Genomic DNA, 24,359 nt, shown 5'->3' with positions numbered 1-24,359 from the left:
GACCTCGAGGTTTATAGTGTGCCGAAAGCTCAGGACCCGTTACCCTGCTGTGGTTTTCGTCTTGCTACACACACTTAAAAACTCCACCTGTTTCATAAGACACTTGGTAACAGTTTCATGTGTTATGGTCCTATCAAACCTCAAATATCCCATATTCTTGAAAGAATTTTAATTTTGAAATTCATAAGGGCTTGAGAATAAAAGGATGTGGGAGAGGATTACCTAATATGACCGTGTCTCTAAGGTAGCCCCCTGCTCCCTTTTCATTGGCAAAACCGGTGCCCTTCCAGGGGGCTTGTCTAGGTCCCACTCAGTGCAGGGGTGTGCAGCTTCACAAAGCGGCTCCTCGAGTCGTCATTTTCCACCACCCCTTGGCCTTTCCTACAACACAGATGTCACCACATCCTGCTCTGGGGCTGTGGCTAACGATGAACAAGTTCAGGCTCTTGTCCAGTCGCCCTGGGTTTTCAGTCTTGTGGTTGACGTGAGGTTTCACAGCTCTGCCTTAGATGTCTTCTCCATAGCCCATTACTTTTCTCTCCACTTAAAATGCTTCCAACTCGTTTTTTAAATTGTTTTTTAACAAGCGTCTGTTAGTCTCTCTGAACTCCCTTTTGCTCCCCTCAACATAGAGGCTCTACACTAAGTGTTTTACTATAACATGTGCCTGCAAGGTCCAGATAGTAATTTGTACATAATATGTGTCACTGTGTATTTATGCACATATACACAATGTATATAAATATGCATGAGCGTATACACATATATATGACTTGTGTTGTATCATGGTTGGTCATTTATCTTTGGTGTGGGTTACATGTTGCCAGGAACCAGGTGTCTGTGTGCAGGATGGCCTGTGGTTTAGGTATTTCACAAAGGTTTACCCTTTACCATGAATTTAGCCCTAATAGGCGCTGTGTGTCTAAGAAGACACAAGGCCACTGTTCAAGGCAGAGCTTCTAATACTTCCTCCAGAATAGTCCAGTGTTGTTTTACTCATTCATTTAGAAGGTTATTTCAGGAGTATCTGCTCTGTAATCCTAAAATGAGATTATACAGTTAGGCTTAACCGTGTGAATTCCGTCACGAGAGACTGGAGAGATGGTTAAGAGCACTGGCTGCTCTTGCAGAGGACCTGGGTTTGGTTCTCAGCACCCGCATGGTGGCTTGTAACCATCTGTCGATCCAGTTCCAGAGAATCTGACACCCTCCGCTGGCCTCTGCCAGCACTAGGAACACACATCAGGTGCACAAGACATACATGCAGGCAAAACACTCGTGCACGTAAGATGAAAATAAATAATGCCATTGCAACATGGATGTTGCTGTCCCCTCGACACACTTTGAAAGAAGAGGCATTCCTGCCTCTTCTCCCTGACACACCCAAAATGCCCCCTAACCTTCATCATCGCGTGTAGATTTTTACCCGTGACACTCTCCCATACCGAAGCAGTCCCTCCTTATCTAGGTCAGGCAGCTTAGTTTTTATTTCTATCCCGGTCTAGATAGATTGCAAATCCATAGCATCAAGATAATGAAGACACTTAGACTAATCCCGTGCCAGTGTGCCGACGATAGCTTCTGGTGCTTTCCTTGCAATTTCATCTATTTCGGAGTTCATTGTCTACCCTTTGAGGTAATAAGCAGCTGCCCACATGACTCCCTGGGTTCTGAAAGAGAAGCCTCACAGGCCTCGGTTTAAGCAGCGCAGCACCCAGGGCTTGTCAAGTGGACAGTGCTGACCTGGCATCATCACGGTCAGTCAGAAAAACAGGCTGCAGAAGCTGCGAGACCCTTACCCACGGTGGAATGATAGAATCAGTCTTTTCATTCCCGTGTCAGGAATGAAAATAAAAGAAGGCTACAGAGGCCACTGAGTTGGAGCTGAGCTTGATTTTCTCCCACTAATTTCATTTTCACTTTAGGAGGAAGATTCTGGAAGGGCAGGCAGTGATTGAAATCTCAGCCTGCATGCTAGGCAATCCAATAACTTTTGCTAAGATAGATGGATCTTGGCTAAATGGCCCAGGCCTTTCCAGGCTTACCTATTAATTATGTCCCTTGTCAGGCACTAGAAAGAAGATGGAAGAAAAGATGTCAGCCAGTCACCTGCTGATTCAGACCTTGAGTGTTTTGTTTTGGGCCCCGCATTTCAAAAGCTCTCTGATTTACATCGTTGGTTGAGAATATTAAATATATGTGCATTTTATTTTCAGTTTGCTCCACTACATTTTTATGTTGGTTTTTATTTTCTTCTGACCTGTTTTCCAAAATAACTTAAAAAGATTTATTTATTCAAAAATTTTTTTTTTTTTTTTTAGTTTTTTGAGACAGGGTGTCTCTGTGTAGCTTTGCGCCTTTCCTGGAACTCGCTTAGTAGACCAGGCTAGCCTGGAACTCATAGAGATCCGCCTGGCTCTGCCTCCCGAGTGCTGGGATTAAAGGCGTGCGCCACCACCGCCCGGCTATTTATTCAATTTTTATGTACATGAGTAGTTTGCTTGCATGTGTCTATGTGCACTGTGGGCCTAGAGTCTGTGGAGGCCAGAAGAGGGTGTCAGGTCCCTGAACTGGAGTTATGGGTGGTTGTGAGCCACCATGTGGGCACTAGGAACCGCACTTGGATCCTCTGCAATAGCAGCCAGTGCTCTTAACTGCTAAGCCATCTCTCCAGCCCTGGCATGTTCACTTTAGCATGCTCTTTTTAAGAATGAGGTTCTAAACCATTTACTATAGGTGTAGTACACATGGACCATGATCTCCCCATGGAACCACGGGAATGGACTATGTCAGCTCTTTCTCCGGAGGCCGTTCAGGGTCGTCTCATGAGAAGACCTGCAGAATCCTGAATGGGACAGTTTTGGTTTTGGATAGTGTCTTAGTCAGTGTTCTTACTTTGAAGAGACATGTGAAGACCATGGCAACTCTAATAAAGGAAAGTGTTGGTTGGGACCTTACAGTGGCTTAACAATTTCAGGGGCTTAGTCCGTTATCTTCATGGTGAGGAGCATGGCGGCATTCATGGTGCTGAAGAAGCAGTGGAGAGCTATATTCTAATCAGCAGGTCAGCAGGCAGAGAGAGGGAGAGACAGACAGACAGACATTGGGCCTGGCATAGGTTTTTGAACTCTCAAGCCTACCCCTAGAGACACGCTTCCTCCAACAAGGCCACACCTACTCCAGAAGGCCACATCTCCTAATCGGTCTCAAATAGTGTCTCTCCTGATGACTAAGCATTCAGATATATGAGCCATATGAACCTGTGTGGGCCATTCTTATTCAAAGCACCACAGCTAGCATGGTGGGAATTTTGCTGCACTTAGCTCCCCTGTCTTTGGGGCGAGACCTCACCTGTAGTTGTATTCCCACAGTTAGCACCTCTCCATGTTGCCCTTCGCTGAGGAAGGCAGGTGCTCTGTGCACGTCCTGTGAAAGTATCACTGCCTCCCATAGTTACGTGGGTGAAAGGAATGGAGAATTTGAAGTTCTTCCAGATACTCCTTCAGCCAGCCCTCGGGCAGCCCCTATGGAGACAAAATCTTGTGCATTCCAGGCTGACTTTGAACTCCATCTGTAGACAACAATGATCTTGAACAGTGATCATCCTGCCTCTCCTAGGCATACTTCAAGTATGCATCCCCTGGTTTATATGGATTTGGAAGGCAAATCCAGGGTCTTGTGCACCGAGCTGCATCCTCAGCCCTCTTGGTTTGCTCTTCGCTCCAGCTGTTCTTTTGAAGCCCCAGAACGCCGGCTGGGTTACCTTCCCTGCGGCTGTGCTCAGATGGCGCTCTTCTCCTTAGCCATTGCTGTCTGACATCTCAGTCCCATTCCACCCTCCAGTCCTTGTCTGTCTCTCACACAGATGGCCGCTGCTCTCTTGGCTTGTGGTCAGCTGCATGAGGGTGGGGATCGTTTTCCATTTTTTTCATGGTTGTGTCTCCAGAGTGCTAAGTACTCAGCATGTCACTGGATGGGTGGCCCAGTGCAGAAACAGACATCTGGCTTCTCTCTTGTCTGTCTAAGACGGTAGGAATTGTCATTGTTCAGTGAGATAGTATCCTCTCCTGTAACTCTTCACCTTCTCTTTCTTTCTCTTTATAGCTTTGGTTTGAATCTCTATGAAGGTTATTTTTGATATTTTCTTAGTAGTTTAGAAGCAAGGCTAGGATGTAGAGGATTATGAAACTCATTATTAATTTTTATATTAATGAAATATGAGGGCTGGGAGAAGGCTCGGTGGCTAAGACCACTTCAGTTCCCAGCACTCACATGGTGGCCCATAGCCATCTGCAGGTCCACTTCCAAGGATCTGATGCCTTCTTCTGACTTATGTGGGCACCAGGCATGCACAGTGCCCAGAAACACATGAAGTCAAAACATTCATACACTTAAGAACAAATAATCTTTAAAAAAATATCATAAAAGAGTAGAAATACTTCCAAAAGGGGAAAGTAGAAATTTCTTTTCTTGAGATAGTATCTCATGGAGCCCAGACTGGCCTTGAATGCACTATGTAGCTGAGAGTGACCTTGAACTCCTGATCCTCCCGTTTCTCTGATAGAGGGCTAGGATTACAGGCATTCACACCACATTCGGCACCAGCCTATCATTTTTCATGTCTGTTAATCATCCATCTCTTTGGTTCTTGCCACCTGAAACACACACACACACACACACACACACACACACACACACACACACTCACACTCACTCAATCTTAATCAAATAACCACAAAGTAGTACATTTTTCATATCACTCCTAACTTGCCTACAATATGAATGAAACCTTAGCATGGGTTTTCATAAACACATAGAAAGAAATCATATATGGTAGGTGAAGTTTTCCTGTGCTGGCAGCCGCTTCCCATCACTCAGAAAATTAATACTAATTGTAAATGCTCGGTCGATGCTCGGGCTTGTCGCTTCATTTTCTACACATCCTGCTTCCTCTACGTCTTCTGGTGTCTCCTCTGACTCTGCCCTCCTTCATTCCAGCATTCTTAGTTTGGTTGTCCCACCTATACTAACTGCCTGGCTAAGGGCCAGTCAGCTTTTTATTAAACCAATTCGAGTAACAAATGTTTACAGTATACAAAAGGATTGTCTCACAGCAATATATTTGGAGTTCAATGCTCTCAGGGTCTTGGATCCTATCTGCCACACGTAAAAGGATATTTTATAACTGTGGCATATAGGCTTGTGATTTTTATTTTGACAGGAATTAGTCACAAATGAGGGAAGGAAACTCTCAACTACTGGAGTATCTTTCTAAGTATATGCATTTTTCAATCATACCCTCAGATGATTGGATGAGCCTCTCCATTTGGGGAAGTGTAGACCCTACCTCCTCAGCCCACTGATTGAATTGTCACTCTCTCTTGGAAACACCCTCCCCAGCACACCCAGAAATGTTTTGTCAGCTGCCTTAGGATTCTTTCATCAGGTCAAGTTAGCACTCACATTAATATTCACAGCCAGATATTAATAAGTCTTCATAGTGCAATCTCAGAGAGCACTAAGTTTTTGTTCTTAATACTTTCCTCAATTTGTACTTACATACTGGTATGATTCTTCAAGGGTGTGTGTGTGTGTGTGTGTGTGTGTGTGTGTGTGTGTGTGTGTGTGTGTGGTGGAGAAGGAACCAGGACCTCACAAGTGCTGGGCAAGTGCTCTACCACCGAGCTACATTCCCAGGCTGCCTATACTCTGAAGCTCATTGAAGGCAGGGACTCATTGTCCCCAATAAATCATAGTGCCTGGCTGTTAAAAATCTAGGGCTAAACCGTGAACATTGCACAAAGTGCTGATGAGGCAAGACAGAATAGAAGAGGGAAAAAAATCTCTCTCTTTCTTTTGTTCTCTGTCTGTTGAAGCGTACAGTCCACAAAATATAGTTATCATATAGATTTCTTTCTCAGAACAAACACCGTCTTTTTGTGAAAGGACAAATTAACATATTTCTATGATCTACTTCCTGCCTTATATTTCAGGTGGTAAATTTATAACAAAATGTAAACAGTCACAGACTTTTGTTTTCCCATTCTTACGTTTTATTGTCATATGTTAACTGTGCATAACCCCAGGCCTCATTATGACATTTTTTACCTATACATACAATAATGTGTTTTGCTCATACTCACTCCTCATCACCCTTTTGCTCCACTCTCCATAATCGTCTTCCTCTTACAAACTAAGCTCCCTTTACTTTCATCTTTTTATTTTTAATAACCCAGTGAGTTTCCTTAGTTGCTTCCAGGAGCATGGGCACCTTACCCGAGGCTCCCCCACGGAAGAAAGTGATCCCCTCCCCATCAACCGTGGGATCCTCGGGGTATTCGCAGAGGTGGAACCTTTTGTTTTCTTTTGGTGGTGCTGGGCATCACATCCAGGGCTGTACCTGAGAAGCATACACTCCGTGCCACAGAGCTCTATCTCCGGCCCCCACATCAAACCTTTTGATGTGTGATATCAGCCTCTCATTATTTTGAAGACATAAGTCTAAATATATAAAACAAACATTACTGGAATCCAGAAAGTTTTAGATAGAACACTCCTATCTAAATAATTCAGTTCAAGTGCACTCAACGCTAAGACATTCCTTTCTTTCGTTAGTGATTCCGTGTATCTTTATCTGCTAAGTCCTTCTAATTGGTTGGAGGGTTTTGTTGTTGTTGTTCTTAAATAGTAGAATAAGCTGTGGTCTTCTTCGTCTTAGTTTACTTATCCTTTTTTTTTGTAACTTCTTGATTCTAAAACGATCTCTTCCATTCTAAGAGACTGGAACTTTCTCTGGACCTCACAGCCAGGGTTAATAATACACTTCGCGGTCACTTAAGACTTCAGACTGCTGTCCTACTGTGTCCTCAGCCTGTTTGTTTAACTCACCTTGAAGAGAACAAACGTAACCACCAACCTTACCTGCTCTGGATTTTGCATGTCCTCGGCTTTTCCACCCTGAGCTAATGCACAGCTGTGATCTTACATGTTGTCCTCTTCTGTGCCCCTGACCCGAAATAATACATGAGTGTTCTGATAGTTATTGGCTGGAAACAGCAAATAGGCAAAAACAAACAGACAAAAGACAGTCCTCGAAATGAATATCTACCATAAATATTGAACACGAGATAATGGCCATTGCTTGATTATAAGGATGTTTGTTATGTTGTTTGTTATTGGGGTCAGTTGGGGTCAGTTGGAGTCAGTAACTTAATCCCTTGTAAAACTCTGTTAAAGACTTCTGTAAAGCGTTCCTCATCCCTTCCCCATGTGACACTTTCTCCACTGTTCAATAGATCCAGAGTGAAGCCCTTTGTTTGGGGAACTCACACACAGCTACTACAAAACCCAGACACGCAGGGACAAACAAGACACAGGGACAGAGTCACAAGACAGCCTCCAGGCAGGCACAGATTCAGACTCACACAACAGACAGACAGAGCTGAAGGAAGACACGGGGAGAGGAAAATAGAAAGTTCAAATCTGGGTTCTCCTGTGGCCAAGTGACACCCAGGGGAAGTGCTTTGATTTCTTCAGTGTGACACTGATGCATCATTGGTGACTGAGCTTATTATTAATGTGTTCTAGCCAAATGCAGTGGTCAAGGTATAGACTTAAATCCTACACATCTAGAAGGTTTATTTTATTATTTTCATTTCAATGACATGTGAACGTGAGTGCAGGTGCTCACAGAGGCCAGAGACCTCCCCTGGAGGGAGAGACGGGAGGTTGAATCGCCTGTAATGCCCAGTCTGGGGGATCCCACACCTCTGGCCTCTGTGGGCACCTGCACTCATGTGCAGATACACATAGTTAAGAATATGTGGTTCAGCGATTAAGAGCACTGGCTGCTCTTCCAGAGGACCTGGGTTCAATTCCCAGCACCCACACGGCAGCTCGTACCTGTCTAAAACTCTAGTTCCAAGGCTTCTGACACCCTCACACAGACGTACATGTAGGCAAAACACCAGAGAACATAAAATTAAAGATAAAGAAATTATAAAAAAATAAAATAAATCTGTTTTCAAAAAGAGTTCATGTACAAAATACCTATGCCTCCACGAGTCCTCCTTGAAAAGGGAATTATACACCAAGGAAAACTGACTTAGCAGCCTGAGATGGAGGGGGAAATAAACGTATTTTTCTAGAGCCGTGGTTCCCAGGCAGCCTACCTACTGCTGTTTCTTCTCTATAAATAATTTCAGTACATAGAGAGAACTGGACAGTCTGCCACCCCACCTTAACCTAGCTTATTTCTGAAAACAGCACTTAATATGATGTTTGTTTGTTTGATTTTCAAATGAGAAAAGCAAAGCACAGAGCTCTCACGTCCTCCAGACCACGTCCAGATCCAGCGGCCTGGCCTCACAGGCCGTGCGTGGCCACCTCGCTGTATGTGGATGCTATTCACAAACACTCGTGATCCCTCCCCCCCTCCCCTTTGAGACAGGGCCTCACTTTGTGCTCCGTACCCCACACTGGCCTGGAGCTTACTGTATAATCCAAGTTGGCCCCAAACTCCCACCTGCTTCTATTTCCCCAGTGGTGGATTACAGACATGAGCCCCCTGCCCCCCGAAAATGATTTATTTTCTTTCCTTTCTACCTCCCTCCCTCCCTCGCTCTCACTCTCGCTTTTGCGCTCTCGCTCTCTGTTCTTGCTCTCTTGCTCTCGCTCTACCTCACCCCCCACACCTCCTCCCTCCCTCCCTCCCTGCCTCCCTCCCTCCCTCCCTCCCTCCCTCCTTCCCTCCCTCCCTCCCTCTCTCTCTCTCTCTCTCTCTCTCTCTCTCTCTCTCTCTCTCTCTCTCTCTTTCTCTCTTTCTCTCTCTCTCTGGTACCCAGGGCCGCCTCACACATGGTTGTTCTGTCACTCCTCTGTATCCCCAACCTAGTCAACACTGGTTGAATAAACAAACAAACGAATAAAAGCATAGTGATGACGTGTGAACTTGAATTTAAACAGGTCCTTCGTTGAACTTTCATTCCTTAATCTAAGAATTGTTTGTCATAAATGGAGCCACTCTATTTAGAGAGCACATGCGAAGTCCCTTGCATGGGAGTAGTTTGAGTCATCTACTGTGGCAAGGGTAGGATGGAGGCTTACCTTTCTTTAAAGCAACCTATTGAAAAATGGAACAAAAGCAAAATGAACTGTAAGTCTAAACTGTTGATCACATGGCGGCCTTCTAATGTTTTGTATTTAAGCCATATCTTTTATTATTATTATAGGAGAAGCTGTTATCCAGATCTCTGCAGAGGGGTGAAGACCTACAGTTTGACCAGGTAATATAATTTGGGGGAACAGTCTTTCTTTGGAGGACTGTGTCTGTTTTAATAATAATCTAGTTTGCACATGTCCACCTTTGAGAAACTCCTTCATCCTGTGTAGTGACCCTGTGTATTCCTAAATGGCAGCTTTTCCTGCAATTGAGCAGTGAACTGGCTCAGCATGGCAGGACTTTTTGCCTTTCATTGTTGATGTCTTTAACATGCCTTTCAAAGCCTTCCCAGGAAGCTAACTAAATCCTTCCATCTCATACTGTGTACCAGTTTGTGTCTGCTATTTACTTGTTTCTGGGTCCATTTCTTGGAGACAGGGTCTTGACGGGCTGGCTTCGAACTCTCAGAGATCCACCTGTCTCTGCCTCCCAAGTGCTGGGATTAAAAAATGTGCACCACTACCCCTAACCCTGGGATCTAGAATTTGTACATTATGTTACCTTACCTTTTAGCATTCATACGTTAATATTCTGTCACTTTGCTGAGATTAAAATATTGGCTCACAGGCCCTGTATCATAATCCTAATCTTTTTATTACATGATTATTTAAGATAACATCTGGTGTCACTAATATTCATGGACCGCCTTTTTTAAAATACTGTCCATATTGGTGCACTGGTGTTCTAATGTTGAGCGGTGAGCATGGCTGCATTCCAAAATAATGTGTCTAGGAAAAGGAAGTGAATGCTTGTATTAGATTAACTGATCAGATAAAGCAGCAGACTGCTTAGGACTACTGGCTGAGACTCCCAGAATCCTGTGCTGCTGGATCCGACTACAGTTTTTCTAAATCATCACCACCAAGAGAGGCTCTACAATAGCACTGGCCTTTCCAACCTGTTCCATAAGAGCCAACTTTCCACAAGCACTGAGTGAGTAGACACTGGTCTACAAAGAAACTACACACAGGGAGGCAACTGCTAGTTACTCAGTGCTTTTCAAGGCTTACTCTACCACAGAGGTAATAAGAACATTAGCATCTGGCTTCATCAGTGAGTGGATAATCAGGCCTTGAACTCTAACTCAATGCCATTTTCAGAAAATTTTCGGGGTTTTGTTTTTTGTTTTTAATGTAAATGGTCATTAAAATCTGCAAATGAGTGCTAAATGGTTTGCTAATGGAAACAATGTTGTGTATTATATATTCAGCAGAACAGACGATGTTTTATTCTTTCTTAGATACTAAATGAAGTTTTGTTTGAGCCACACTACTCATTTTAGTAAAATGTAATTTTTTAAGCACATGGAACAATAGAATTAAGACCTTGTTTTGACAGTAATTTCCAATATTACAAAGCATATCCAGTTATAGTAATCTATAATAAATGGAGGCCAAAGGAAGTTAGAAATCATGAAGAAGATTATAGGACCTAAATAATGAAAAAGAGGTCATGGAATTAAGTAAACGATGCCATTCTTTTCTCTTTTCCTGGATAAACTTTATTTTGAAGTTTATAAAGAGCACGAAACACCAGGGAATTAATTTGATTTTTAGAGATATCAATTTATCTTCCTACGATCACAGGACTGAACAGGCTCTTGACTACTCTGCAGCTCGCTTAGATAAATCAACAGAGTTCCATGGAGCTTGCTTGACCGTGTGCTGGTTTCAAATGTTAATTTGAGAGGCAGTGGGTTGAATCAGATATAGAAATGCCTTGGAATCCTTGATGATATATGACCGGGGGCTACCCTTTATAGCTAGTCTTGGAAAGTTGGGTTTGTTCAAGAAAGAAATCAATGGTATTTACCTGGAATTTGGTATTAACCAGCTTTCTGCTGCTGTGACGAAGATATTAATGAGGATGGAAGAAAGGTTTATTTAGGCTCATGGCATCTGAGGTTGCGGTCCATGGTCACTTGATCCTGCTGAGTCCTGCCTGTGAAGGCACAGTATATCTTGGTCGTAGCTTGTGATGGCTAAGAAGTAAAGAGAGAAACCGGAAGGGTCTAGAATCCCAACATTCCCTTCAAGGGCCTGCCCTCCAGGCGATCCACTTCCTGCCAGGAGGCTCCACCTGTTAAAAGTGCCACCATTTCTGACCCCAGCCTGAGCAGGGCACTAAACCTTTGACACCCGAGCCATCAGGGACATAGGTAAAACCAGTGCAACTCAAGAGCATCAAGGATGCATTTTAACCGTTCACCTCTTTACACATTAGTATGTCATCCATTTACAAAATGGTGTCCTAGTCACTAGGATTTGTTTTCACCACGGCTCTATCATGTTATTTTGTGGATATCAGAGTGATTATAGTTCTTTCGTGTCACAGCAGTACCTGGCGAGATGGAGCCTTTCCCGCCATCCTTATGCAATGGAATCGTCTTTGTCTCCAAATCTTATCAGTCAGAAACTGTAACATTTTGGAGCATTGTTCATATAAGCATTGACAAGCTGGTGGAGCAGGAGTGGAGATGCTTTGAAGAAGGGGTGGGTAGGATGTGGAAAGGAAACAGTGGTTCACCGGTGTACCTCACTGCTCTCCACATATATCCCTGAGTGTAACCAAGGGTGTAGCAGACAGACTCGATTTTACACACGTATGTGGCATGTGGGTGCCGGAAGATCACAAGCTACTGAGCTAAACTAAATGGTTTGGGATAAAGTTTGATTGTGGCTAAAACTTAAGCTGGTTTTATTTCATTACATGGCTAGAGCCTTGGCTCATCTTTTAGCTCTGCGATGCGTTTTACTTCCTTTGAGTGACCGTTCCCATGCACTTCCAGGGGGACGCTCGTAGGGTTGGGCGGTTGCTGCCCGCTGCTGTTTTCTGTTATGATGTTTGCCTCTGTCTTCCATTTCAGTTGATAAGCTCCATGAGCTCCGTAGCCGAGCACTGTCTCCCTTCCTTACTCCGAACCTTGTTCGACTGGTACAAACGCCAGAACGGAACCGAAGATGAATCTTACGAGTACAGGCCTAGGTCTAGCACGAAATCTAAGGGGTAAGTGGCTTATTTCACTCCGTTTTACCTGGCCTTGAGACGCTTGCAGCAGAGGGAGCGATAGAGTTATCAAGCTGAGTTTGTGTCATTTGGCTACTGAGCATGGATTGCTTTAGTCAGAAACAGTGTAGGTTGAGTGTTTATGACCATGTGTGATAGTAAGAATGAAGGCAAGTCATGCTTAAACTTCAATAATCTATTGTATCAGATGTAGGCTGGGGTATCCATCCCCGGGGTAGTCAGACTGAAAGAAATCTCAGGAGAGCCATCCCAGAATTCAGTTGTGGAGCTTGTAAGGACGGTGGAAGATAAGGTGGGGTGCTAACTCAGAGAAGGCCCAGCTTGTATATTTGTCAGGGGAAGCATTACAATACAGTAAGAACGAAAGAATTAGGACCCGAAAGAATTGTCTTCTGCCTGCAAATTCCCCAAGGGACCTTGAGTTACATAGAACATCTGCATTCAGGCGATTTCTGGCGGCTTAGCACTATGCTTTGGTATGCATCCCGGGTAAAGTTTCACCTTAGATGTATGAGAAAGTTACCCCACCTTGTGTCTCCACCTAAAAAAGTTAGCGCTTTTGCTTAGTTCATAACAAACAAACAAAAAGGAAAAAAAAAGCTACCAATGAAATATGAAGCCCTACCAAGGTTTTCTAGATGAAAATTGAAGTATTTTTCTTCCTCATGCCAATTCTTCTATCAGGCTGATGTCTAGTAGATAGAACAGTGAAGTGCTTGTATAAATATCTGAAAATGACAGAACATGCCATACATGCAGTGGGTGTTTGAAGCCAAGTCCCCATCCCAGTTGGTATTGAATACTGCCCACCCTGCACACACTCATTGGAGCTAAGGAGGGATGCAGTAAACAGCTCCAACCAACCACTGTGCAGTAGCCATTTTGGAACCTGGAGTCTCAATAATGCAGTTCTCATCCTGGGTTCTTGTTTCAGAGATGAGCAGCATCGTGAGAGAGACTATCTTCTGGAACGGCGGGACTTAGCTGTAGACTTCATTTTTTGTTTAGTCTTGGTTGAAGTTCTAAAGCAGGTAAGTAGGTGCCTTTGTATCTCAAAAGCCCGAATCTCCCACTATCTCCTGCGCCTCCATGTTTCACATTCTCCATTCAGGATGTTACCTCAGTTTCTGGCCCACGCAGTAAGCAGATCATTTAACTTAATTACGTGTCTTTCCATTGCCTGGGGCTTGCTTGCTCTGTACCCGTCTGTCCCTGTTCTTTTTACCTTCGCATGCCATCCAAGAAGCAGGATCATATTTGCAAGAATAAGCTGAATAGAATTTGTGTTAAATGGGGACTTTTAGCTGTTAATACTGTCTGCCCCTCATTCCGTTACTTAAATCCTTTTTTCTCCCACTTAATTTTCCTGAGTTGAAAGTAAAGATATAAATAATGCCAGACATGCCATTTGTTGAAATTTAATAAAGGTGTGCATACAGATATACTTGTATGCATTTGAAGGTTGTCTTGGTTTGTGCTCTTTAAGACATTATATGTTATTAAAGGATCAGCCATGTATTTCTACCTTTGGACTGTGGTTTGAGAAGAAAATTTAAAAAAGAACACATTTTGCTTATGATGTGTTTGGATAGGAGTTTCATTTTTTGTTTCTTCTGATGGGATGTAAAAGAATAGCAAATGCCACATCTAAAAGTAATTTACAGTGTACTTTGATTTAGTTAACATAATATATACTTGGATTATAGGATTATTTATGTATTGTGTTTGGTTTTACATTGTATGTGAACAGGCAGTTATTTGAGAGCCTGAAATCTCAAAATAAAAAGCGTAAAAATACATAAAAGAGATAAATGAGTTCATCAAAAGTCAAAGTCACCTTATACATTTAGTCAAAGTATACATTCTATAACGTGTTTTGTTTGTTTGTTTATTTTTGATGAGGCTGTTGTTTTTGATATTGTTGTTGTTTTAGTAGGCCTGGGAATCAGATCTCTTCTGTGTGACTGTGCTCATGGGCCAGATTTGGTTTCTCTGATCTCTGAGTGTGGCCAGGATGCCAAGATGCTATAGCCGAAGTATCCGGGGCAGGAGAGCTTCGGGGAGAAAGGGTCTGGTGAACTTGGCTGTGCCCCTGTGGCTGGCAACTGGCATCACTTCTGAGCTGACCTGTTGGCTTGCCATGTGTGTACACTATTCCTACACCCTGTAGTGCTCCTGTGGCACAACCCCAAGCTTAGATGAGTGGTAGTGCAGTGGCCAGACACTCTTCTTTTAGTGATGTATACTGGGTTTCCTTCTTGCAGACTGAGAAATTGCAGCCTCCCCACCAGACACTGATCTCCATGATCCCACCTCACTGTAGTTTTTCTCCTTGGCGTCTCACGCGACTCTTCGGTTTTGTTGTTGTTGTTGTTTTGTTTTTCCAATCAAAAAGTCACCTATACTTGCACTGGATTCAGAGTTTCAGCCCACAAGCAACCTTGGTGTACCTTGAGGGGTACCCTCATTCTTTCCTCTCCCTCCCTTTTCTGAGTGGCAAGCCTCCTGCCTCAGCCTTTACAATCCATACAGCTCTTCTAACACAGGACCACCGCAGCACCAAGGAACACAGACGGGCCTTTGAGAAGTTTTCCTAGTCGGCTCAAGATCACTGCCCAAGGCCCTGCTGACTCACGGCTCGCAGGGACTGGGGTGGAGGACAGCAAGGTGCTGCCTCTGATAATGACTCGGGTTCTGATGCCACATGGTTTCTCTCGGCAGCGACCTTCCCTCATCTTTTACCGCCACCTCCTGCCAGAGTTCAGATGTACCCAGTCAGAGACAAGCGAGTCGCCCAGGGCACAGGGGCACTACTTCCAAAACGCTTTGTAGGGACTCTTCCCCACAAAGAGGCAGCGTTGGTCTTGTTTTTTTTTAATTAGTTTCCCTAAACTATAGAAAGTGAAATAAAAATCAATAGAAGTTTCTCATTTCCTTGTGTCAAAGTGACAGAGAGCCTCATAGAGCCCAGAGTAATTGTCTTACTATATCTTGAATTTCCTAGAGCTTTGCTTCCTGCACAGTAGATCCATGCTGGACTTTGCTTCGGTCGTCATGGAACCCCAGATGTACTTGGGGTACTGGAGTATCAGTTCACCGGGCTCAGTGTTGAGGAGTAGTAACTAGTCCCATGACTTAGTCTTCGACCTTATAGTATAAGTTATCTGTCCCTGAAGAACAGTTATATATTCACTACTACCCATGTTTTGAACTCGACCCCACGCATGAAGGATTCTGTAATCTTTGTGCCAGCTGATCATTGTCATTGTTGGGAGGTGGCCAGAGCACATACTAATATCCCAGCTGTCTGTCTTGTTGGCTGAGGAACTCAGGCTAAGTTGTTTTCCACTAGCCTTTTGTCCTCTGTGGAAAAGGCTGGCCATAGTATACTTTTGTTGCATCGTGAGAACTGAATTCAGTAGAACTTGGTTGATGGGAGATTCCCAGGCAGTGTTCTCTGCTGTCTCCATGTGACAGAAAAGCTCTTAGTTGTGATGACGTGGTGACGTGGTTCTGTAGTTCTTTTGTTTTTAAATTTGCAAGTTTGCCTTTTAATAATAAAAAGTTACTATTTTTTAGTAAAACCAGTGCTTTGAAATTAGATCAAAATGCCCAGTGTCTTTTTAAATTAATGTTTTAATTATAACAAGTTGGTACAAAAAATTAAGTTAATTTAAAAATGAAATGAAATAGTAATGTTTCACCATGAGAACAAAACTAACTCAAGATTTAAAAAATATTTTTAAAAAAAAGTGAGAAGAGGGACTGGGTAGATGGCTCAGTGGACAAAGGGACTGCTATGTAACCATGAGGACCTGAGTTCAGATCCCCAGCATTCATCGAAAAACTGAGTATAGCCTATAACTCCCTTAGTGGGGGTATGAGACAGGAGACTCCTTGGAGCTCATTGGCCTGTAGTCTAGTAGAATTGATGCATCCAAGTCAGTGAAGGACCTGTCTCAACAAGTATGTTGGAGGAGTAGTGACTGAGAAGGCTATCTCAGCCTCAGGCCCCGCACTCACACATGGGCAGATGCACTCACCCACACACATATGCCAAACGCATGCCACACAATAATAATAATTAAAAGTAATGTAGAGACAGCCCAACTTTCACATGCAAACTCCATGGACACACACTTTCAGAAGAACTGTGTGTGGCTAAGGCCAGCTGTAGGCTTTAATGTTGTAACCAGGGACTTTAGGATGCTTTGCATTTTATATTGAGTTTTAGTTGTTCATTGAGACTTTGAGGCAGTGAGCAGGGTGAGAAACCCTGCTGTGGAGGGTTTTCATCTGTGGCTGGATGCTGAGCACTTTCAGATACACAGCAGCCCGTAATATGCCAGTGGCCAGCCCTGTGGAAGGCCCAAGGCATGTATGTGGCTTGTCACTCTGAGGAAGGGAGCATGGGTTTGCTCTCCTTCTGCTGTGATCCGCACTATATGTCACTGTGAGGAATGAACATGGTCACCTTCTTCAGGAGTGAGCCCCAATGACTCACCAGCTGTCTCAGTGGGATTTTGTGATAAGATAAAATTTCGTGAGGTGCCCACTGGAATAAACTTGTGGGTATTGTGTGGTGCGCACTGCGTCCGCCCTTCTGGAATGTTCGAGTAGAGCAAAAACTGCTGCTAACGCCACAGCAACTGTTAGACGTGAAAAACTTGAGACTGTGACCCCATGAAAGGAGAGTTCTTTCTGTCTGAGCCGATAGACTCTGCTTTCTGGTTTGACTGTTCAGCTTAAGCTGTTTGCACTCCTGAATAAGGTGTTAGAGATGGTTGTGACCATGTTCAGGTCTGAAAGGAAAGTCCTAGTGTTCCAGTCTCCTGCCGCCAGTTTTAGTGAAGTCTTTATTCTGCCTGTAGCCATCTTTCTTTTCTGGCTACAAGTCAGAGTAGACCAGGTCTTCTGTCCTCATTTGCTTCATTGTTTAAATACGTGTGTGTGTGTGTGTGTGTGTGTGTGTGTGTGTGTGTGTGTGTGTGTGTGTGTTTATTTTAGAAACTAGGGACATAGAATAGTCTAGAGAAAAGCCAACTCCCAAAAGTTCATCCCCATCATGTATAAAACAGAGGGCAAATACCTACCTTGTAAGCCTTGTAAGTAAAGTGAATGATATCTACAAAATTGTGAGACTCTGCTGCAGTGAGCATGTTTAAAATGTTAATTGTGGTGGTCTTAATAATGCACTCTGAGCAGCCAAGTGCTGTCCTGGCTGAGATGGGTAGAACTCAGGAGCTTCTAGAGCAAGTGCAGAGTGTTTGGAAGAAGTCGTAGGTTTAAGGCATCCTGTGTTTCACACCAGACATCACTGTGAGGAAATCAATGTGGGAAAACCAGAGCACAGTTTACCACGTGAAGTACCCCTTCCCGCAAATCAAGTCACTCAGATGATAGAGTCATGATATTTTGTGGTTACAGACATCTGGACTTGGCTTGTATGATGAACATTATGAGTGGTGAGTTGAATTCTGGGAGTTGCGCTGCTCATTCAAGCTCATCTTGTTTCGTGTGCTCGATCGAGGCTTGACATCACCTCATGGCAGGTGTCTGCTCGGGTTAGATAATGGGGTTGGTGGCCTGGCTGACCAGAGCGTACAGGACAGAGCAGTGATTCCAGTGATCTCATTGCTCCCTTGGGTGCTCTGCTGTATACTGTGGAGCCAATACAGGAAAACTGGTCTGGGGGGATAACAGAGCCATGCCGTCCGCCTCCATGAGGTTTGGCTTCTTACCACCCCTTCCTCTTGACTTGGCTTCCAGTGTCTCCAGCCTATACTCAACCCTTCATCATGGTAACCTTAGAGAAAGGTGGAAAGGGTGAGTGGACAGGGTGACTCTCCCTTTGTAATGCCCCAAAGCGCATTCTCTCTCGGGGCTGGAGAGTATGGGTTGTAAACGACATGTGCACTATAGAGGAAGCGGAAACTCAAGTTTACCTCGCAAGTCAAAGGAGAAGCTCAGGTTTGAATAGTGTCACTTAGCATAGCCTGCGAGCATTGGGCAGCAGAGACTGTTTGCAAGAGAGACCGACGTTGGATCAGTAGACTGTTGGCATTCCCTCATAGAAGGAGGCATTGGGGAGTGTCATTGTACCCTCACCTGTGATTCTAGCCACACTCACTCTGGCACTTCCCAGTCAGCTGTATGTAGTTCTGCCACAGTTGTCCATTGCCTTGTAGTTCTGAGAAGTCCTAGAAAATATAGAAAATGGAAAGGGGGCCATCTATGCTGTTCTGTGGATGTCATCATCCAAGTTCACCGTAGTAATAGAATTCTGGTGTAGAGGTATTGTCAAAGATTTTACAGAAATCTGAAGCTTCTATGGTGTGGTTGCTCTTCACTGTGGACCTCGGGTCTCTGGAATTGGAGAAGAAGTCATGATTCTGCTGGATGTACAGTTAGCATTGATGTCTTTATGACTGGCTGTGTTTGTTGGTTTTAAATGTTTGTTTACATGTGAGCCAACTATAATTTAAACCCAATTACATGGATTTCGAGTTCATTCATTTGCTGGCCTCCTTCCTTACTATCCTGCTAATTTTTATAATAGTTTCTTAATTTTCAGAGTGTTTTATATGAGTTTCAGTAATAGTGTTTTTTATTTTGAACTTTGTTTTAAAATAATAATACTGTTTATTATCATCTAGTACATACTTCTTCACTCATAATTAGTTACTAAGGTCAGCCAGTGAAATGTAACTATCACTATTTTCTTAGGCATGTAATTGTTACTATGGAAAAATGGGAAAGTGGGCTGAAGAGATAGCTCAGTGGTTAGAGCTCTTACTGCTCTTGGAGAGGACCCGAGTTTGCCCCCCTGCACTCATGTTGGGCAGCTGACAATTGCCCATGGCTCCAGCTCCAGGGGACCCACCACTGCTGACTTCCATGGCCTCTACACTCACAGGCACATACCCCCCACCACCACCACCACATACACATATCTAAAAAGAATATAAATAAATCTTTCTCCAAAACAGAGCAAGTGTCTTGTTCTGTTGTAGTCTTAATAACTAGAGACTTACAAAGTCAATTGACAAGACTGATTGACAGGTCAAAGGACTTACTATATCTGCAAAAGGAGGCCTTTATAAGAAAGAAAGGAATGTGGAGAGAAGGGTTAGACCCAAAAGTTTGTCTACCATTTTGACAGAGAGTATTAACTTGTAGCTTAAAAGAAAAGAATTTTGGACTTGTAGAAGCAGTGCATTATGGGAAGGTGACTACATGAGAGAAGACCCGTCAGCTGACAGCGGCTTAGTCGGACCTCTTTATGCTGCCCCATCTCTGTACTGACGTCCCGTCTCCAGTAATAATGACTGGTGTCTTCCTTCTGGTTCAGAAGGCGTTCACACCTCGACCAGGGTAAAATCCTCCAGAAAGCGAAACTCACACCTGCCTGTAGACAGCACGGAAGAGAGAGCTTTACATCTGTCGTCTGTCACCTGCACCTCACAGTGCCACTTGTGGGTGACATGCAGTGAGCCCTTCACTTGGTGACGCGCTGGGTGGAAAGTGCCACGCACCCCACCCGGGTACAGGAAGCCTCGCTTACTTACATTGTCTTTCCAACTTGCTATTCTCAGACTTGATGTTTTCCCGCCAGATGTAAAATCACAGTAGCTTGTGCATTCTCCTTCATTACATAAAGAATGTGTATTGACTTAGGAACAGATTATTGATGGTATTGAAATGGCGAGACTATTCACACAAGTCTACTGTATTACTTACATCTTCCTGACACGATGTTTTTCTTTCAATTCCAGATTCCCGTTCACCCCGTGCCCGACCCCTTGGTTCACGAGGTTCTGAACCTAGCCTTTAAGCACTTTAAGCACAAGGAAGGGTAAGGATTAACCAACTTCAGGTTGTCGCTTTTTTTCCACAGTCCGGATTCAGGCTGTTTAAGTCGGGTTTGAAATCTCTCCTTGTCGCTCCTAGTTTTGGCTGTCTTAAGGTGACTGTGTAAGACTAGACTGGCCTTGAACTCTTGATCCTTTTGGCTTGGCCTTCCCGATGCTGGATTGGCAAGCATGCATTACCATGCCTGGATCTCAAGTTTGACTCCTATAACGAGTTCAAAGCAGTTATCTCCTAATTATTTCTAGTCTTTCCCGACTATAGCAAAAAGTTTGTAAAAATAGTTCATAGCCCTGTGGATTCGATTTGTAAGAATCAGAAGGCTAAATTTCATGGCAAATTAAAATGTATACAAAAGAAGAAAGTTCATGTGGTTTTTATCCTATAAGTATGTGTTCAGTGAAAATATTACAAAACTCTGATAAGAAATTTTATTATTTTTTTTTCTTCTTTTTCTTTCTGGTTTTTTTTTTTTTTTTTTTTTTTTTTTTTTTTTTTTTTTTTTTTAAACTTTGCTTTGGTGACAGGTTTTCACTCTGTAGCCCAGGCTGGCCTGGAACTCACTATGTTGCTCATGTTAGCTTTATTATGCTCCTGCCTCCGATTCCTGGGTCCTGGGAATCTTAGAGTGAGCCACCACAGCTGACTTGCTGATAAGGAATTTTAAGTGTATTGAGAGAAAACATTTAATAAAACACTGTTTGTTCTGTTGCCGTTTTAGATACTCAGGAACCAACACTGGGAACGTTCATGTCATTGCGGATTTGTACGCAGAGGTGATTGGCGTTCTTGCCCAGTCAAAGTAAGCTTCAGAAACCATTGTCCATGCTGTGCTTTCTAGAGCGATTTGTTCCAACCTTGCTTGCTGTGCTCCATAGAGACCCCTGAGCAACACCCATTCCCGAGCTACATAGAGGCCCCTGAGCAACACCCATTCCTGAGCTACATAGAGACCCCTGAGCAACACCCATTCCTCAACTACTTAGAGACCCCCCTAAGCAATGCCTATTTCTCAACTATGTAGAGACCCCTGAACAGTGCCATTCCTCAACTACTTAGAGACCCCCTGAGCCACACTCCTTCCTCAACTCTGTAGAGACCCCCTGAGCCACACTCCTTCCTCAACTCTGTAGAGACCCCTGAGCCACACCTCTCCTCAACTCTGTAGAGACCCCTGAGCCACACCTCTCCTCAACTCTGTAGAGACCCCTGAGCCACACCTCTCCTCAGCTACGCAGCCTGCATTCATTTAGCTCTGTTTTTTCGTGTTCATCCGAATCAAATCAGAAGTTGTCCAAAAGAGTCAGGACATTGCTTCAATTTTTAACAATTCTGTGAGAAATGTTTTTAAAAACCGTTCATTTAGAGACAGAGCTAATTAATTTTATTGCTTCCAGGTGAGTGCTTTTATTCCTTAGCCTGCACTGAAGGGAGTTCCAATCATCTTGTTTTAATATGAAATAGTTTTCAGTAGCTAGGAAAGATACCAAGTAAGGAAAGATAAAAGATGCCAGATTACTCCAGGGCTTAGGAGTATACTCACAGGGCTTTCCTGAGATGTCTCCTATGGACTGTAACGTGTCTGTAGGGTCTGGGGTTGCTCCCAAAACTGGAAGCATTTGGGTTTGCTTTTGTTGCTACCGGGAAACACATTTTGTTAGGAGACTAGTATTAGTTTGCCTTTACCTGGATGGATTTGGAAGAGTCTTTGGCCCCGAAATCACCACATAGCAACCATTGTAAACTCTTAAGAAGGCAAGCTTAATAGTCGTCCATGTCCCCCAATTTGCACTTTAACATTCAGTACTATATATTCTTTAGTACATTTTAATCTTTCTTTATACCGGAGACCCTTCGGATAGTTCATGGCATAAGACTTAGAGCATAGTTCGAGTATTCTAATTGATCAAGCCTCCCAAAAGAGTACCTTAGTGTCTCATTTCCACTTAGCCAACATCAGTTCCTTAACTCAGGTGAATGGACACAAAATCATAGGTATAAACAGTGATAGATTTTTCTTTATATCGTAATTCATGGGGTTTTTAAAGATAAAATGTGTCTCAGTCTTTGAAACATCAATCAGAAATTCTAACTAATACAATAGCAAGCTAGATGCGGGAAAGTGCTAGTTATGTGGCCAAGTTAACTCTGTGTGGTAGGGACAGGGCGTCTAAATGGCTGGGAAATTTGTGGTGCTCACCTCACTCATTTAGTTGTGAGAGAAAAACACACCACTGTAGAGCAATACTGCAGCATTCCCACTCATGCCTGTGGAGGAGCATGGGGAAATGTGAAGGGAGTCATAACACAAGAGACTCCAAGCGTCGGGTGGCGGGGGGTGGGGGGTGGGGGGGCATTTCCACTGAGGAGGGGGACAAGAGGTTGACAAAGGTGATGTGTTTGGATCTAGTCTAGAACCTGTCTTTGATTATAGTGATTTCAACTCAATCTTTGGTTGGTTGTTCCTATGGATTTGGGGTTTTGTTGGTTGGTTGGTTGGTTTGTTTTGAGACAGGTCTTACGGCTGCAAGCTAGGTTGACCTAGAATTTGTTATGCAGCCCAGAATGGCCTCAGACTCTCAGAGGTCCTCCTGTCCCAGCCTCTGATTCCCTCCACGTACCAGAGGGCTTGGCTTTAGATATCTTCTAGCGAAGAAATGCTAGTCAAAACGATTGTTGATTTGAATTCAGGGTTGTGCTCACATTTCTCAAGCCTTCACCTAGGGAGGTGAGTGCCCTTTCTTCTGTGTCTCTGCACATGAGACACTGATTTTCAGGTATAATCAATACCCTGCAATTGTGTGTTTTTCTGGTCTTTTTGATGAAGGCAGAGAAAGGTGTCATTCGGGATATATATCCTTTGATTTCACCTTAAAGACCATACAGGAAGTTACTGTTTCCGGATTCTAGCCCAGTGATGTCTCCGCATATGTTGCAGGTTTCAGGCTGTAAGGAAGAAGTTCGTGACCGAGCTAAAAGAGCTACGACAGAAGGAGCAGAGCCCGCACGTGGTTCAGAGTGTCATCAGCTTGATAATGGGGATGAAGTTTTTCCGAGTGAAGATGTATCCTGTGGAAGATTTTGAAGCATCATTTCAGTTCATGCAGGTGACACTCATCCTCGGGGCTGGTAGCCACAGTTAGCCCAACACTGGCTGTTCTTGGTCCTTTTAATGCCATTCCACGTGAGATAACTATCCTTGGCGTGGAGTGTCTCTGTTTTCACTTCGAGCTGTCTTGACCTTAGCTTTGTGATTAAAAAAAAAAAAAAAGTGTTCATGAAAATGTGATATTATGGATTCTTCATCCATCTAAACATCCCTTTTTCCCTTCAAGGAATGCGCTCAGTATTTCTTAGAAGTAAAAGATAAGGATATAAAACATGCGCTCGCTGGCTTATTTGTGGAGATTCTTATCCCTGTAGCTGCTGTAAGTATATACCTATGCATGTCTTCATACCATACGTCATATAAAACCCATACTTCCCTTTCTTCCCCAAAAACTCTTGCAAGGCCGTGAGCCCGTGGGGGCCTCACTTGTCCCCTGGGCTCCCTGCTCCCTGGAGGTCAGTGTGTTATGGTGACCAGCGTAGATTGTTTCACACATCATTTCATGGGTTTTGATTATTGTTCAGTTATTGTAGCTGATCAAGCAAATCTAGTCTCCTTTGTCTTGGCTGGATATGGAAGTAAATGGCATTTTGTTCAGATTTCACTCTACTTAAAACTTTGGGGAGGGCATTTATTTTCATGTTGACATTAAACTGCCTTGGCTTTCACCTTTGTGCATTGTCTGGCGGCCGGTGTGTTCTCCTGAATTGCCTGACATGCTCATGCACTGCTTCTGAAGCATGCTTGGGAAAGATGGCCAGAAGATTGTTGTCATTGAAAAGGAAGCTAAGAAATTGGAATATTAATGACAGTGCTTGGCACAGCTTTCAAATCTGCCTTTTCTGTTAGCTTACTGCTAAGTCAGGAAGGGGTTTTGTTGTTGTTGTTTGTTTGTTTGTTTGTTTGTTTTTAATGGGGACAAATAAAAGCCATGAACTGAAGGTTTGCAAATGATCCCAGTCAACCTGATCATCTTTCATACTGGTGTTTAGTCCCAAATACTTGATTTACTTTGTTAACAGACAGGTCTATCTTTTTAAAAACCAAGTCAGTTGTCATCTGTTATCTACAATGACTTTTCCCCCAAATCCATTCACTGTCTTAAGTATGTGGGGTAGAGCCTCTGCATAAGGA

The 24,359-nt window shown here is 43.6% G+C and overlaps 1 protein-coding gene across 7 annotated transcripts in view; it reads left to right on the top strand.

Moving 5' to 3' along the window:
• Window positions 1–24,359, top strand: part of Fryl (FRY like transcription coactivator) — a 248,884-nt gene that overhangs the window by 124,675 nt on the left and 99,850 nt on the right. For all 7 annotated transcript variants that reach the window (XM_052735117.1, XM_052735116.1, XM_052735114.1 and 4 more), the window contains 7 exons: window positions 9,231–9,284; window positions 12,087–12,226; window positions 13,182–13,278; window positions 20,023–20,102; window positions 20,838–20,918; window positions 23,055–23,223; window positions 23,452–23,544. In XM_052735117.1, coding sequence (XP_052591077.1) covers window positions 9,231–9,284; window positions 12,087–12,226; window positions 13,182–13,278; window positions 20,023–20,102; window positions 20,838–20,918; window positions 23,055–23,223; window positions 23,452–23,544 — 714 coding nt within the window. The remainder of the gene's footprint in view (window positions 1–9,230; window positions 9,285–12,086; window positions 12,227–13,181; window positions 13,279–20,022; window positions 20,103–20,837; window positions 20,919–23,054; window positions 23,224–23,451; window positions 23,545–24,359) is intronic.

This window comes from Peromyscus californicus, unplaced genomic scaffold (assembly GCF_007827085.1).
Source record: "Peromyscus californicus insignis strain IS unplaced genomic scaffold, ASM782708v3 Scaffold_13__1_contigs__length_99412109, whole genome shotgun sequence".
Taxonomy (NCBI): domain Eukaryota; kingdom Metazoa; phylum Chordata; class Mammalia; order Rodentia; family Cricetidae; genus Peromyscus; species Peromyscus californicus.
This window is presented reverse-complemented; position numbering and strand designations above follow the sequence as displayed.